Source organism: Chelonoidis abingdonii, chromosome 11 (assembly GCF_003597395.2).
Source record: "Chelonoidis abingdonii isolate Lonesome George chromosome 11, CheloAbing_2.0, whole genome shotgun sequence".
Classification (NCBI taxonomy): Eukaryota; Metazoa; Chordata; order Testudines; family Testudinidae; genus Chelonoidis; species Chelonoidis abingdonii.
The window spans coordinates 43,681,370-43,699,175 of NC_133779.1; the positions used below are offsets into that span (position 1 = coordinate 43,681,370).

The following is a 17,806-nucleotide window of genomic DNA, read 5'->3' on the forward strand; positions in this document are numbered from 1 at the left end:
AAAAAACGTTTACAGGTTTTTTTAGAAGTTGGTATGAGATTAGATTTTCCTTAGTGATCAAGTCTCACTAAACCCCTGACCAACACACTATTGGGAGTATATAATTCTTGCAGCAAGGGCTGAAGAGAGACCAGCCTGCCAATCTACCTTATTCACACACCCACCCACCATGATCATCTGAAAAAATTAGTCATGGAGCAAGTCACCCTGCAGTACTCAGACTGCACAGTACCCAACAGCATTCATTTGGATGAGTCTTTGCAATGTCTAGGAATGATCACAAATGTGTGCACGCCTTGGTCAATTCTTCCGTATCCCCCTATAAACATCCTGTACAAATGAAGATCATATTTCAAGCAGCTCTTTGCCAAATCTCTTATTCAGTGTACCAACCGTTTAAAGTCCCACAGAACACTTTTAAATCATGGTGGCCTCTGGGCACCCGTATCAGCCAGAAAAAGAGGAAAGAACACCCTAACAGCAAACAGAAGTTGTTAATAACATCCCACCTAAAGCGAGGGACCAAATGTTTCTCAGCAGCGGTAAGGAGACTAAAATAATCCATAGGATTCATAAATCTGAGGCTGAAAGCCTGGTGCTGGCATAAGGCTCTGATGTTGCTAAACATTTAGTGCACATCCAGGTGACATGTTAAAAAGCACCCTCTCATTACTGAAAAATAGGGTATTGAAAGTCTGAGACCTCTGTTTGGGTGGGCCAATCTGAAAATATTCCAACCACCCTCAAAGATCAAGTCAACCACAAGATCTTGTGATGGTCATTAAATGAAGACAATGGAGATAATGTCTTTGAATTTGTGCTTGAGAAGTAGGTTTATTTCTGTGCAAGCCACGCGTCAATTGTTAGAGTAACTGCTGTATTTTTAGTTGTTTTTAAAAACACCTAAAGCTTTGCAGTGTGTGTGTTAAATACGTTTGAGTAACTAATGAGTTCTTCAAAGTTTTACAAAACTTGATACACCGAAAATTTAGATTTGCCGTCCATGTATAAACAAAACTGGGCTACTGAACATATGCGATGAATGACTATGCTATTGTTCTTTTGTTGCTTCTTCTGGCCATGTTGATATAAAAAAAAAAATAAATCTTTTTTCTAGAATACTAATTTAATTATGAATGTGCTAGTGAAAGTGTCCAGCTATATGCTGACTTTATCTAAGATCTGTGAAAGTGCTACAAGTTGTATATAGCATTGTCAGTGTTTAGTGGCACTTAGGGAAAGCATGTATCCAACTGTAAACATTAATTCACTATTATATATATTTGCTACGTTAGAATGTCAGCCTTCATGTTGCTTAAAACTGATTTAACTTTTATGTCAAGACGATATATCCTAGATGTACAGTGATGACAGCAAATTACGGTTAACTGCATGAAGCTTCCTGAGTTTGAGCAAAAATATAATTGTTAATTAAGTAAAATAGAATCATTGTAAAGAAAAATCATGATGCTATAAAAGGTAGGTATATAAATAGGTGCAACCACCTGCATAAACATGGGACATTCACATACAAAAAAAGTTAACTTACATTAAAAAGAACTAATGTACTAACCATTAAGATCTAGAAAAATGAAAAGTGAAGATCACAACTCCATCCTTCAACCTCTGTTTGGAAGTAAATACTCCTTTCCTCCCTCTCAAATCAAGCCTGATAACTCTGTAGCATGGGATACCATGTAATTGTAGGCTGCATGGTGTATCAAACTGCCCACTATTTTACAGTCACGAACCAAAGGATAATATGGACTGCAACACCCAGCTATCACAGGGTATAAGGATGGAGGCTGAACATTCCTCATTCGCTGCTTTAAAACAGAAACTAAACATTTTAACATATTTATATGTGTGTTAGAGAATCTTGTTTGTCAACACTGTTCCACCATCTCACCTGCTCATGACTACCTAGAACGTTTAAAAAATGCTTCTTTATCCTACCATCGTAGCATTGCATGTCCATTCTATACCTCTGTATTAGCTGTACGCAAAAATACAAAGGACCCTTTTAGTTTGTGTAGGTAGCCATGATTAACTGAATTATTTTACTCTAGAGAAGTCTATCATTCAGCATGCTTGTCAAGTCCTCATACTATAAAATCCTTACTTGATTCTTGTTGGAAAATGCATATTACATGCAGATGGCTTAATGAACAAAATTAGCTCAGTTTCACAATTCAACACTGGACAAAAGGCATAGAAAAAAAGCTATTTAAAAAAGTAACATGGTAAATGTGCAAGAGAGTAAAGCTTTAGTTTCCGTTTAGTATTCAGTTTGAGCCAAAAGACTGAGCTCATATTTGCCTGCAGGAGAATTAGTTACTAAAATACTTTATAATAATGTATTTGATCTTTAATTCTAGTGACAGTAGTGAAAGCTACGGCAAGAAAAGAGGTTGGAACATATTCACGCAGACTTCAAGGAAACAGAGGTAGGGAGTAAAAACTCAATTTTAAACAGAGCTTTAATTTATTTTTCCCTTAAGTGCAGTTGTCAATGTAAACAAAACATGTTAACAATTCCAGTGAGTTGCAGGACATTGATGATACGTTCATTCTCTTCAAATATGCTCTTTTACCATTATGCCAGTTACCAGACAGAAAGAGCAGCTTCTAAACAGCTTATACTTGTTGGCTTCTTTTCAAATCTAGTTAACTAAATCAGTCGTACAACCATTAACCTGAAAGCTGCATAAAAAGAGCTTAAAATTGCTTGGCTGTTAAGTTTTATATATTGGAATGTGTTGTGCCTTTGTGTATAAAGTGTACATACACAGAAGTATATTTTCTTTAAGGGTCACCACAATTTTCCTGTACCTCATCGTTTGCATTGCCATACATAGTTAAAACAGTTCACTGCCACTTTAAATCTTAAGCAATCATGGCATGGGAGCAAGAGAAATCTCAGCCAAAACAAAGAAAGCCAGTTTTCAGAAAGTGTCAATATATGGAGTGTGCATCTTCATACAGGAGCAATGCAATACATTTTTGTTTTCACAAGTTAGAAATAACCACTAAGTCATGAAAGGTTTGTTTGAAGTCATTCTCAACTATGAGATAAAGAACTTATGCGGCCCATCACAGTGTTATTCAGCTACGTCATTACCTTTGAATAAGGTGGTCTACATATTTGAACCATGGCCTATAACTATAGATAACAGATTAGAAAACAGATCATTTGCACAAGAGTATAGAATAAAATTATCTCCGACACAATTTAAAAGATGCCTTGATAAATCGACAAATATATTATGGATGGTCTTCCCTAACGTGGAAAATAAAGTTTCTTCCTCAAAACTTCTCATATGAAGGATTTATTATATTTACAGCACACTTTGGTTCTCTAAAAAATAGATATTTTCTTTCTGATGAGGCATTGTGTTTCATTTCAGTTTTACTGGTTGGTTGTCTAGAACGGTGGAACTGAACTAGTGACGTGCAGACAAATGTGATTTTTTCCTGTGATAGCCGAAAGGATAGATATGCAGAAAGCTTCTACCCACCATTCGAAAGCTATAAGTGTTTAAAATAAGTGCATTTTGTTGTTTTGAAGTGATTGTGCTCTATGTATCTATAGACATTTAGATGCAGGTATCATGTACACATACCATTAGTTTATTAATGTTGGCATTTCAGTGTAAAGTCATTTAAACTTAATTTTTCTACTTTAGACACATTAGATATAAACCCCCACCCAGAGAGTGAAGCTTGTCAGTAAAGGTGCTATTGGAGGTCACTTTTGATCTGTATCCCTTCTCTAGACAATGCATATGCCAAGCGGAAGGTGTGACAGAAAAATATTTAAAAAATTTCATCTCCAAAATTGAAGAGTCAGACAGTTATTAAAATAAACAATTTCTTAATCTTATTCTGATGGCCACAGTGTGACACGACATATTGAAAGTGTTAAATCCACACACAGAGGAAATCTCACTCAGAACAGGCACAGTCCAGTTTAATTGAGCAGATGCTCAGGTTAAGGCAGTGTCCCTCACAGAAGAACACATCGGAAAAAGCTGTTTTTCTTTTGCTGGTCTGGTGTGATTTTGACTCCCTGGTTGCTGTCTTGTGGGCTATTGCCTTCCTAAAGATGCAAAGAATTTAAAAGATTATTTATTTATATAACTAGCGTGACTGCAAGTTTACTTTATGTTTGAGCTGGATTCAAAATGCTCTATAGCAGGTCAAAAAACAAAACACCCAGCACTTCCCTCAAAATCAAAAAATGAATTCTGCTAAACTGGGCTCAGCCAAACATGGACTGTACATATTCTTTATGCGCCTACTGGATTCAAATGCCTATTGAGGTGAAAGCATCCACAACTTTTATATTGGTCTCGTTAAGACATCCGAGTCATCAGCAAGACCCAAATACAATGGTTACATCTGCACCCACTTCTATGTCACATGGTGGTTGTTATAAAAAAACCCAAACCTATATAGACATTTGTTTCAGTAAAAGTCACACAATGCTTCTTTGTAAAGCTTGTTTAATAAATAGGACCAAAATTTATGCAGTCTCATCTGCTGCATGAAGGAAATTTTTAGAAATGCACCAGGTAAAACATGATTTGGTGATAAAAATCCCAGAAGCTAGTCCCATAACTAGAACTGGTTACACGATAATATATTGGAGAACACTGGGTCCAGTATAGAACAACTGGATCGGCCTCCACCCATTTCTAATTTCTATGATTCAGTCAGAACATAAGGATTTGTCTATACTTACCACGGGATCAACATGTGGCAAATCGACACATCGGCGGTTGATTTAGTGGGTCGAGTGGAGACCTGCTATATTGACTGCAGATCACTCTCCTGTCGACTCCTGTACTCCACCTGAGAAGCACAAGGGGAGTCGACAGGAGAGCATCTTCCGTCGACATAGCATAGTGTGGACCCCATCGTAAATAGATCTATGTATGTCGACTTAAGCTACATTATTTACGTAGCTGAAGTTGCATAACTTAGATCGATCTCCCCCTATAGTGTAAACAAGGCCGCAGAGTGAGGAATTTCATTGATTAATTTCTTTGCTATAGCTCCCACCACAATTTCAGTAAAGCAATATAGGATTTATTAGCAACTTTAGAGCATCTCTATTTAAAAACCTATCTCAGTTATGACTTTATGCTATAGGAATTAGCCATCTGTTTGTATTCAAAAAGCACCCAGAGATTTGATTGGAGGACTGACAGAAAATGTCTGCCATCCCCAGTGTGGAATAGGCCACAAAAAACAAAAACAAATATTCTAGTCAATTTAATACTGTAGTGGGATTAAAAAAAACAAAAAAACAACACACTACAAGTGGCTTGGACTCAGTAACAGTTACTCACCAATTTCTTGTCCATTTTTGCTTTGATATCTCTCGCAAGGGTGAAAAATGCCTAAAGAAAGAGCGTATTTAAAACTTGTATAGGTAGCTAATAAAACACATGTGGAAGTTTATTTAATAAAAGCTGCTTTCTTAACTCCAAAACCAAGAAGTACTGGTGAATGTCAACCTTTCAGTCAAGAATATTTTTGTGACCTACCATTTGGAAACCTTTAACAGTTTAAAAACGAACTCTTAATTTCATAGAGAAAGTCTCTCTCCAGGACCACCAATATTGATCCACAGAACTTTGGTTTGATGTGCAAGAGTCACTGAAAGTTACTACAAACTGACTTAGTGCAGATTACTACATGAAAGAATACACCAGCTCAAGTCAATCCATCAGAAGCTAAAGAATCTGCAGCAGGATGCCAGAGACACCCAATCGTGGCACCTTTGGAGGGCACAGTAAGAGATTTCACACAGATTCACATTGGCCCAGCATAGAGAGGTTCATACCAAAACCACTCATCAGGATGGACAGAAGAAGTGTTCTTAATTAGCTGAGAATCATAGTAAATACAGATAAAATTGTACAAAATTATTTTAACTTAATTTACATAGTAGAATGTGCTCTTTGTAAAATACTTCCATGAGACACTCTAAGTTAGCTAAAAACCCATTGCTGATAACTGATAGGCTTTAATAGCATGTAGTCAAAATAGATAGATGCTCCTATTGCTTTTATGTACAAATCTAAATAAAATAGCCTGCACTAGGAGAAAAAAAAATTTCAATACTCACATTCTCTATGTTAATATTCGCTTTTGCACTGGTCTCCATGAATTTAATTCCAAAACCAATAGCTAGCTGGAAGAAAAAATTCTTATATTAGATATAAGCCCTGAATATGAATTCATTCTCACTGTGCATAACCTGCCATGGTAATGAACAGAGAACTTTGCAAAGTGGCAGCATTAAATTGAAATTCAGATACTACAGAATCTTTTAAAAGTAAAAAAAAAATATTTCTCTTTACCCAAATTGTTTTTTTTAGTATCCTAGTTATATTACACTGATTTAACTTGCAGTCTTGTTTAAAAAGAAAGTTAAAAGCATTGTATTTAAGCTAGAAATATGCATATTTTTTCAAAGCACTCATGACAATCCCGACAAGATACCTACACAAAGATGACAGGTGAGATTTGATATTTTTCCATAAGAAACACAAATTAGAACAAAAAACCAGCAAAAATAGGTGATGATGAGAATGAAGTTTCTTACACATTATAAAACTAAGTGCCTGCAAGCTGTTCTGCTCTGGTGGCTCCCTGTACCTTTATGGACCTCTACTGCCATTTATGAGGAATTAGCAGGATTGTCTCTTCCAGCTTTAGGTGTCAATGTGCCCCATTCCACTGGCCTTCAGGGAAAAGCAGGACTTCCCGAGTATGTAAATTTTCCTCCTTTTGTTCAAAAAGCTTGTCATTACACAGCTAGAAACTTTTGTCCCAATGGTTGGGGAATAAGACTTCCTTATATAGGATTATCTCCTCCCTCTCATATATTTGAAAATATGGAAGGGTGGAGGGGAATTTCAAAAAGGAAGAGAATATGTGTTATGTTCTTACAGTATAATTTAAAAATACATTAAATGGGTCAAAAAGGTGTCTAGGAAACATGGATAGGTGCATTTTTGGATTTAAAAGTCTAATTAAAAATAAATGAATATAAGCAATAAGACTTCTAGGATACACAGCTTAATGTGCCACATTGGGAACATTTTAGAGAAAGGATGATAACTCTTTGCTTTTGAAAAAAAATGACTAATTTTCAGTCTACATGCAATACTGCACACATTGACAGAGTTATTCTATGTTCACATTTACTACCTGTACTCCTAAATGAAACACACACCAGCTGATAAGTTTCCTGAAGCATTCCAGAATTGTTAAAATTTTATCTCTTGCAATAAAGATCAATGATACACAATACAATGCTGTTCTCACTGTGAGAATTTGGGGGATATGTCTATATCAAATTAATGAATTCAGTTTTCTGAATGTCATTTAGCATTGTAAACAGTGGATTAGAGTATCCATTTCATAGCAGAGGCTGGACAGGGAGTGGACAAATTGTCTGAAAACCTGTGACAGAGCAATCAAAGGCCTTCAACATTGAACGACTCTTGCCCACTGGAATGGGTTTTCTGCTAAGAGTGCAAGTGACTTTGGACCCTGGAATTTCCCCAGGGGAAACACATGGGCAACAAGAGGGACTTAGAGTATGTGTAGACTGTAATTGCTGGGTGTAACCGCAGCTTGAGCAGACTGCAGCTAGCCTGGGTCCTCGAACAGTCAAGCTGTGGCAGCACAAGCTTCAGTGCGGGCTAAGATTTCAGGTGGGTTTCTACAGTCTGCACTGATGTTTGTATAGCCACAGCGTTTCTGTTTTGAGATCTGAGCTAGTGAGATTAAAGTTAGTTCAGGTATGTCTTTTTGAACTGCAATCACACCCAGTGATTGTAACGTAGACATACCCCAAGCCTGTTTTAAAAAGGGGTCCTTCTAAACAGCTGACTCCATTACACTGCCAGTTACAAGATGACCAGGCCAAGAAGGCTGGACAAGCTGCCTGGTTTAAGGACTAATACCAAACCCAAAACTCACAGGGGCAGTGAGGTCAGACTAGGGGGATTGCATTCAGGAGTTTGTTTTCCATAGATCTGTAACTCATGTGTAAGTGCTTGTGATTAAGAAACTCCTGTGCTAAATCTATGTTCCTTGCTTCACTGCCATGTTCTCTCTGAAGGAGTCAAGAAACCAGAGCTCTCACAGGGAGGTGAACTCTGGGAGGAATATATATAAACAATTGGGAACTGTGGAAGTCTGTAGCACCAGTTCCAGCATCTAAGGTGGTCCGACCGTGGCTCTCACTGCCCAAGAAGGATGTCAGACACTAGGTCTCCAACTGAGACTGTGCCTGAGAGAGCCAGAGGTCAGAACTGGTCATTGTCCATACCAAAGAGGTTTAGAAGAACATCGGATTCAATCACAACAGACTAGTGTCTATCCACAGAGTGGAACTGGGGCACTCACCTTCTCCCCTTGCTCTCTAGAAACTTGTCTTTTATCATTCACATCACATTTGTTTCCAAGAATCATCTTTTCGACATCTGGAGATGCGTGCTAAGATGAAAATGGGCACAAAGATAAAAAATTATTTGCAGAACATTTGTTGGCTTTGTATTCAAGACATTTCCTTTTAATATGTATTCTCTCTTACAAGAGATCATTATACTCTGCACTGAGTTCTGACAGCATGCCAGGAACATACAACTTACCTTATACTCTTCTCTTCAATTCATCCCCCAAAAGCTACAGACTTATAGTGTAACTAAGGCAGTGAATTCACAATAATTACAGGAAAAGTTAGTTTCTCATACCATAAAATCCACTGCTGCCATTTCTGAACTGCAATGTTATTAATAGGTGCACTCCCTCTCTACACACACACACACGTATGTAAAGAACTGGTACGATGTATTTGATGAACAGCAAAAATGTCACTGCACGTCAGATGCCCAGAGTGCCACTTATACCTATCCTCCCCTCCTTCCAAAAAAAGGAAATTGGCTTTTTAATTAGAAGCAGGTAAGATACATAACTTTCAGTTCACCGTTAGTCTTAGAGAAAGTTATCCAGACTATTGCTTCACACTCATCTAAAGTAATTATGGTGCTTTCTATATCTTGTCTCGTGTACCTATATGACAGGGTGTATCAACCCCACGCAGGGGCTAACAAATCGCTTTTGGCCCAAGAGGCCATGCCACCTCACCCTTTCTAGGCATGCTCCCAGTGAAGGAAAAATATAAAGGAATCAGCTCAGCTGACTAGGAAACTTTTCTTTTTTATGACAATGAGAGTCAAGTGAAAACAGGTTTAATGGTAATTGTAGGACAAAGTAACGTGATAACTGAGCTGTACAAGTTCTACAACATTTTTTACTTCACATCATGAAATATACACATTTAAGTCTCTATCACAATCACTTCTCTCTATCCTTCTGTGTTTTTTCTAGGTCCATAAAGTTGAGAGACCAGGGCTTTGGAGCGGAGCCCAGAGCTGGAGAGCGGAGCAGCTCCGGAGCAGTGGAGTTGCAGGTTTTTGCCTGGAACTGAAGTGGGGCCGGAGCATAGCTCCAAAGCCCTGTCAGAGACCTAGGATTTTGTTATTTTACATAGTTTTGGGTGATCCTAGAGAAAAGTTTCATAACCACACATTGTAAGATTAACAAATGATTTCTGAATTCTGACTAAGTACTGAGTTAACTCTAGCAGTACTCAATAAATGCAAAATGCCACCAACAAGATGAACTAGGTGTTGTGCTGAAAGCATTGACAACTTCTAGGCTAAACATCTTCCAGGAATTTACAGCTCCAACTAGGACAATACCTCATGCCTGCAATATACTGGTGCCACTCAATGCCCAGAAAGTGCTCTGTTTAGAAATAATTAGAATGCTGTCAGGGTAGAATCAGTCAACTGTTGGATTTCTTAATTGCAGGAAAGACTCCAGTTCATGTAGTCTGCTCTTATATAAGGGCATATTGAATTACTACTGACTAATAAATTCCAGAAGATATTATCAATTTGGAGCTTCAGACGAACACCCTCTCTCCAAATCACTCCACAATAAATAAATAAAAATATTTTAACATACACAACTTAGTGACATTTTTCACAGCTCTGAACCATTTTAACTACTTTTCTAAAGTTTACATAGTGACAGTATATTTAATATGAAAGATTTCTGTAAATAAAATGGCAAGTTACCTCTTCAATATTCCTGACCCAATTCCGAATGTTTTCAAAAGATTTCTCATTGGTTATGTCATATACCAACATGATGCCCTGAAGATTAAAAAAACCCAAACAAAACAAAAAAAGACATGGCAACTTAATTTCAACTAACAATTGTTTCTGTAAAGATTACAGACATGTTCAAGACAGAAAGAAAAATGAATTCTGAAAGGCTAGAATTAAAAAAAAATAAAAAATAAAAAAAATAAAAAATATATATATATATACATATATATATATATATATATATATATATACACACACACACACACACACACACACACACACCAACAAGCCCCTGCCTCCCCGCCGCCCAAAAAAAACAAACAGACACACTGTGACAAAGTTCCTCCTCTATCTTGGTGGGTCCTGCGCTTATTGGCAGATTTGCTCACCTCAGTGATCTTCCACACAGTCTGGATCAACTCCTCCTGTGTCTGATCAGGAGTTGGGAGGTTTAGAGGGAACCTGGGCCCGCCCTCTACTCCGGGTTCCAGCCCAGGGCCCTGTGGATTGCAGCTGTATAGTGCCTCCTGTAACAGCTGCATGACAGCTACAACTCCCTGGGCTACTTCCCCATGGCCTCCTCCAAACACCTTCTTTATCCTCACCACAGGACCTTCCTCCTGGTGTCTGATAACGCTTGTACTCCTTAGTCCTCCAGCAGCACACCCTCTCACTCTCAGCTCCTTGCGCCTCTTGCTCCCAGCTCCTCACACACACTTCCTCTCCTCTGGCTCCTCCCTCCCTGACTGGAGTGAGCTCCTTTTTAAACCCAGGTGCCCTGATTAGCCTGCCTTGATTGGCTGCAGGTGTTCTAATCAGCCTGTCTGCCTTAATTGGGTTCTAGCAGGTTCCTGATTACTCTAGTGCAGCCCCTGCTCTGGTCACTCTTCAGGGTGCTTGGATCCCAGCTAGGATACCCTGAATTCCGCCCCACAGCCCCAAACCCAAACTGTCCTGCCTTTTCTCCCACCGGCCGAATCCTTTGTCCCCTTCTCCTCCGCCCAGGTGCTCCCCTCGCCCCCCTGCCGGGCTCGGGTTACAGGCTGAGCACCTGTCCCTCACCTAAAGACATCCCCTGCTTTCCCGTTCCCCACACAGACAGTCCCTACTCCATCACACCTATGTCCTAGCAAGCCACACGTTATTTATCTGCCACCAACATACACATGCAGGTCACACTGGAATAGGGTGACCACATGTCCCGATTTTATAGGGACACTCTTGATTTTGGGGTCTTTTTCTTATATAGGCTCCTATTACTCCTCACCCCCATCCCAATTTTTCACACTTGCTGTCTGGTCACCCTACACCGGAAGTCTGACTTTGTGGGACTCCCACACCAGTGGTTGCTGCTGCAGCATAATTTGAACATAGAGATGGGAACACTGGTCTTATCAAATACTTCACCATGCGGAGTTCAAGTTCTGAAGCTCGTTACAGTTATAAATGCTTATGCTTCATAGTAAAACTTGAATGGTTTCACTTTCTGCAAATTATAAATAGATTTAAAAGAAAAAAAATTCAGCTACATCATGCCTACCATTGCTCCTCTGTAATATGCCGTTGTGATTGTTCTAAACCGTTCCTGCCCAGCTGTGTCCCTAAAATAATTAAGCAAATCCAATTAGTACATGCAAACCACTTGAACACATTCTGAAATTAAGGTCACTAGAGAGAGAGTAAACTTTACAGGGACATTCTTTAAACACACCAAATCTACAGCTTTATCTTCACAGATTCCAAGACCAGCAGGAACCATTATGATCTAGTCTGACCTCCTGAATTATACAGGCCAGGGAACTTTCACAAAATAATTCCTTGAGCACATTTTTTGGAAAAATATCCAATCTTGATTTAAAAATTATCAGTGATGGAGACTCCACTACAATCCTTGGTAAATTGTTCCAATAGTTAATTAATTAACGTATAGCTTATTTCCAGTCTGATTTTGTCTAGTTTCAGCTTCCAGCCACTGGATTGTGTTATACCTTTCTCTGCAATATTGAAGAGCCAATTATTAAACATTTGTTCCCCATAAAGATGCTTTTAGACTGTAATCAAGTCACCCCTTAACCTTCTTTTTGTTAAGCTAAATAGACTGATCACTAAAAAGGCAAGTTTTCTAATTTTTTAATCACTCTCATGGCTGGTCTCTGAACTCTCCATTTATTAACATCCTTCTTGAATTGTTGGCACCAGAACTGAACACAGTATTCCAGCAGCAGTTGCACCAGTGCCAAAGACAGAGATAAAATAACCTCTCTACTCCTACTTGAGATTCCTGGATTAATTAAATGATCTTGGATTGGAGAAAGGTCCCAAGTGGGGTTCCACAAGGATCTCTTCAGGGTCTGATGCTGTTTAACATCTTTATTAATGACCTGAATGTAGGGACAGAGAACATATTGATCAAGTTTGTGGATGACACAAAGCTAGGGGAAGTTGGCAATACTTTGGAGGATAGAGCAAAAATTTAGAGGGATCTTAATAAATTGGGGAACTGGGTTATAGACAATAAAATGACATTCAAAAAACAAATGCAAGGTGCTACACTTTGGGAAGAAAAAAAAAACACACACACAAATACAGAATGGGGGGGAAACTGGCTTGACTGCAGCACGGCTGCGAAGGATCTGGGAGTTGTGATGGATCACAACCTCAACGTGAGTCAGCAATGTGATGCTACTGCAGAAAAAGCAAATACAATTTTAGGCTGCAGTAACAGAGGCATAGCATGCAAGTCACAGAAGGTCATAGTACTGCTCTACTTGGTGTTGGTTAGGCCTCACCTTGAGTACTGTGTCCAATTCTGGTCATCAATGTATAGAAAGGAGGTAGAGAAACTGGAAAGCATCCAGAGGCAAGCAACAAAGTTGATTAAAGGGATGAAATGCAGGCCATATGAGCAAAGACTGAATGACCTGGGTATGTTTAGTTTGGAAGAGATTAAGGTGGGGGATCTGATAGCTGTCTTCAGATACCTGAAAGGCTGTCATAAAAGGATGGAAAAATTGTTTTCTTTTATCACAGAGGCCAGGACAAGAGGCAATGGGTTCAAATACCAGCATAGCACAGTGGTCCCCAATGCGGTGCCCGCAGGTACCATGACGCCTGCCTATTGACAAGGGAGCATTTCCGCCGGACAACCTGCCGCCGAGGAGTGCAGCCGTCGGACAACCAGCTGCCGAAATGCCACCAAGAGGCAGCAACGCCAAGAAGCATCACTGTCAAAATGCCACTGCTTCTTGGCAGCATTTCATCGGCGATGCTTCTCGATGACGTTGGTTCTTGGCAACTGGTCGTCCACACTCTTCTGGAAACATGAATATGCTATTGCAACAGAAAGGTTGGGGACCACTGGCATAGCAGATTTAGATTAAATTGCAGGAAAAACTTCCTAACTGTAAGAACAGTAAGACAACGGAACAAACTGCTTCAGGAAATTGTGGAAGCTTCTTCACGGGAGGTTTTCCAAAGGAGGGTGGATAGCCTTCTGTCTTGGATGATTTAGACCCAACAAACCATGCATCTTGGCAGGGGCTTGGACTAGATGACCCTTGCGGTCCCTTCTGATCTCTATGATTCCTCTGCATATCCATCCCAAGATCGCATTAGCTCTTTTGGCCACAGCATCACACAAGCTCCTAGTGTTCAGATGATTATTCACCACAACCCCTGAAACTTTTTCCGAGTCAGTGCTTCCCTAGATAGAGTCTGGCCCATATTTTTTGTTCTTAGATGTACATATTTACATGTAGCCATATTAAAATGCATATTGTTTGCTTGCATTCAGTTTACCAGGCATCTCTGATTCATTATTCATCACTCCCTCACTTTTTGTGTCACCTAAAATCTTTCAGTGTTTATGTTTTTCTTTGGGTCACTAATAAAAAATGTTAAATAGCATAGGGCCAAGAATTGATCCATAAGAACAGCCATGCTGGGTCAGATCAATGGTCCATCTAACCCTGTATCCTGTCCTGACAGTGGCCAATGCCAGGTGCTTCCGAGAGAATGAACAGAACAGGTAATCATCAAGTGATCCGTTCTCTGTTGCGCGTTCCCAGCTTCTGGCAAACAGAAGCTGGGGACACTTCAGCGCATGGTTTTGCATCCCTGCCCATTCTGGCTAACAGCCACTGATGCACTTATCCTCTATGAACTTATCTAGTTCTTTTTTGAACCCTGTTAATTCTGGTCTTCACAACATTCTCTGGCAAACAGTTACACAGACTGACTGTGTAGTGTGAAGAAACACTTCCTTTTGTTTATTTTAAACCTGCTGCCTATTAATTTCATTTGCTGACCCCTAGTTCTAGTGTTATCCATGCAAGACTCCATTGCTTCCAGTGGAAACACACTCGCTCAACGATTTACCCATTTACAATTACATTTTCAAGACCTATCACTTAGCTAGTTTTTAAATCCATTTAATGGATGCCATGTTAAATTTCATATTGTTCTAGGTTTTTTTTTTTTAAATACAAATCTCATGTGGTACTAAATCAAAACAGCTTTACAGAAGTCTATTAAATCAACTTTATTACCTTCATCTACCAAACTTGTAATCTCATAGAAAAAGATATCAACTTAGTTTGACAGGATCTATTTTCCATAAACCCCATCTTCAATAAACTCGGCTACTATAATCTCCCCAAGAGCAGAATTAGGGCAAAAATCCTATTCATAATATCACCACTCAGTACGCAAATTGTGAAGCAAAGAGAGATACTTGGCATGAGCTAAACATTTCATCTTAATTCATATAGCTTTAAAAGAAAAATGCTTACCATATCTGCAGTTTAATTCTCTTGCCATCTAGCTCTATGGTTCTAATCTTAAAGTCAATACCTAGGGAAAAAACCTACATTAATTAAGATTTCCAGTAAAGACCAAGTTAACACTTTTTCCCCCTTTAACTTTCCAAAACAAAGGCACCTATTCCATTTAGTTAATAGATTAGGTGCAAAGTGATTTCTGAATGTCCATAAAAAGAACAGGAATACTTGTGGCACCTTAGAGACTAACAAATTTATTTAAGCATAAGCTTCCGTGGGCTACAGCCCACTTCATCGGACACACAGAATGGAACACATAGCAAGGAGATATATATACATACAGTTCTTAACAACATTTAGCTCATTCTGAACAAAGACATTCATAAGGCCTCTGTTGAAAGCAGATCTATTGTAAACCAGCAGGGAAATTGTAACACTGTTACACCACACAAATAAAAATCCTTTAAGTACAGTCACATCCAAAGCATAACCTACTGTAGCTACAGCTGAACCAGAATGTACAGTTCAATATAACTTCAGAAAAGCTGTATCAAGGTCAACAGAACATTATGGCACACATAATGGAAGTTGCTGGAAGTTTTGTCTAATTACAATCTATTAGACTTCTATTTCCTCATTCTAATAGACTATTAGAGAGAATTTGTTTTAGCTGTAGCATAGTCTTTTCTTACTAAGGCAATATGTCAAAAACTGGTATCTATAATAAAAATTAACACTTTAAAATAGTCTTATTTTAGTATGACTAAAAATAAGTCAGATTTCAGGACAACCCTGTTTGTTAATTCCATATGTAATTCTACAGATGTAACATTACTCCCCACCCCCCATTTACTGTGAATGAAACCTCAACTGCTATGCAAAAAGAAAATATAAGTACAAAAGTACACTACCTAGTTAAGTACCTGTCTGCACACAAACTGGAACTGAAATAACTAAGGCATAGTCTACATTAGAATAAATTTTCTGGTACATCTATACCAGCAAACCCTCCTACTGCAGACACAGCTTATATTGGCAGGAAAATACTTTTATTGGTGTAGTTTATACCAGTTCTCCAACCACAATAAGCTACATTGGAAAAAGCACTTTTATCCTGGTATATATTCGCCTACAGCAGGGATTTTTGGTAGTGTAAATGTTGCAAACAAACCGCATGTCCTTAACCAACACCAGCAAAAGTGCGTAGTGTAGTGTAGACCGGGTTGGAGTTGGCAGTTATTTCGGAGCAAATCAGCGTGGAGACTTACTGCGGACTGAGCGTGCCCTATTTCGATTTCATTTACATCCCACTCCTGACGTCGCACGGCCCCGTGCCCGACCCCGCACGGCAGCTCGGGCTCTATCGGTGTCTGTATCCGTAAGCGCGCGCGCGCACGCCACGCATAGGCTGCGTTCACCAGACCCGAACACCAGGGCCCCTGTCCGCGGCCCCCCTTATCCCACAGCCACACGGGCCGCCCTCCCCTAGCAACACCCCCCCCGCGTCTCGCTCGCCCGGCACGGCTGAGGGGGCAGCGCTCACCGATGGTGGAGATGAAGGTGGCATTGAACGCATCCTCGGAGAAGCGGAAGAGCGCACAGGTCTTACCCACGCCCGAGTCCCCGATCAGCAGCAGCTTGAAGAGATAATCGTAGGTCTTCGCCATGTTCCACCGGGCTGGGCCCCGCCCCTCAGGAAGTTCCCGCCTCTCGCGCAGCCTCACAGGATGAGACAACTGCCCCTCACACCCGATTCATGCTCTTATTGGCTATCTGAGGCATGCGTCACCTCACTTCCCGCCCTGCCGCTCCCGAGCAGGAAGAGCACAAAGCTAAAGCCCCATTGGTAGGGCGCCTTGCCGAGTGTGTAACCTGCTCCCTGATTGGTTGGCTGCTGTCCTTCGCTGGCGGTATCGGTAGTAGGGCGAGGCGCTGGCCAGAGCGAGAATAGCTTGGTGAGCTTCATGGTCTTGGGCCCCATGTACCCCCCCTCCCCGCCCCGGGGCCAGGTGAGCTGAGACCAGGTTTTACAAGCCAGCGCTCCCTCTGAGGAGAGCGGCGGCTCCCGCGGCCAGCGCGCGGCCCCGGTAGGAGTTTGGCAGCGAAACGGGTTTAATCGAGTGTCGTTGGTCACCTTGAAAGAAACGCACGACTGCGGTTAACCGATTCCTGAGTCCTTGCGCTGTTACCGTCCGCGTGTGTCGGGGACAGGCAGGGCCACGGGCAGTGTTTAGAAAATGGGCGCTTCACACTGGCAGCCGCTGCCAAACCTTCAGGATGAGGGATCATAGACTACCAGGGTAGGAAGGGACCTCGGGAGGTCTCTAGTCCAGCCCCCTGCTCCAAGCAGGACCAGTCCCAACTCAGTGAGATCACGGACTGAAAATGGCCTGACGTTACTGCCATGGGAGGCAAGTTTGTAGAAATTTTGGTGGTGCCCAGAACCCGCCCCCTCAAACTCCGCCTCCGCCTGCCTAAGGCTCTGGGCGGGGTTTCAGGAGGGAGGTCTGCGGTGCAGGTCCTGAGCTGGGGATTAGGGGGCAGGAGGGGTGCAGGCTTTGGGAAGGAGTTTGGGTGCTGGGTGCAGGCTCCGGGCTGGGGCAGGGAGTGGGTGTGCAGGAGGGGGTGAGGGGTGCAGGCTTTGGGACAGAGTTTGGGTGCAGGCTTGGCGGGGTGGGGGTGTAGGAAGGGGGAGGTGGTGCATGCTGGGGCAGAGGATCAGGCTGCAGGGGAATGAGGGTTGGGGCTGAGAATGAGGGGTTCATGATGCGAGGGGGCTGAGAGCTGGGGCAGAGGCTCAGGGTGTGGGGGGATGAGGGCTCTGGC

General features: G+C 40.9%; 1 protein-coding gene across 1 annotated transcript; it reads right to left on the reverse strand.

Annotated features, from left to right (window-relative positions):
- Window positions 1-2,462: 2,462 nt before the first annotated feature.
- Window positions 2,463-16,691, reverse strand: RAB8A (RAB8A, member RAS oncogene family). The gene is made up of 8 exons (XM_032777536.2): window positions 16,524-16,691; window positions 14,993-15,053; window positions 11,743-11,803; window positions 10,170-10,247; window positions 8,431-8,520; window positions 6,137-6,202; window positions 5,355-5,405; window positions 2,463-4,099 (listed from the first exon to the last, which is right to left on the reverse strand). The coding sequence occupies exons 1-8, from the start codon at window positions 16,645-16,647 to the stop codon at window positions 4,007-4,009; spliced, it is 624 nt and encodes a 207-aa protein (XP_032633427.1). The 5' UTR covers window positions 16,648-16,691; the 3' UTR covers window positions 2,463-4,006.
- Window positions 16,692-17,806: the final 1,115 nt, after the last annotated feature.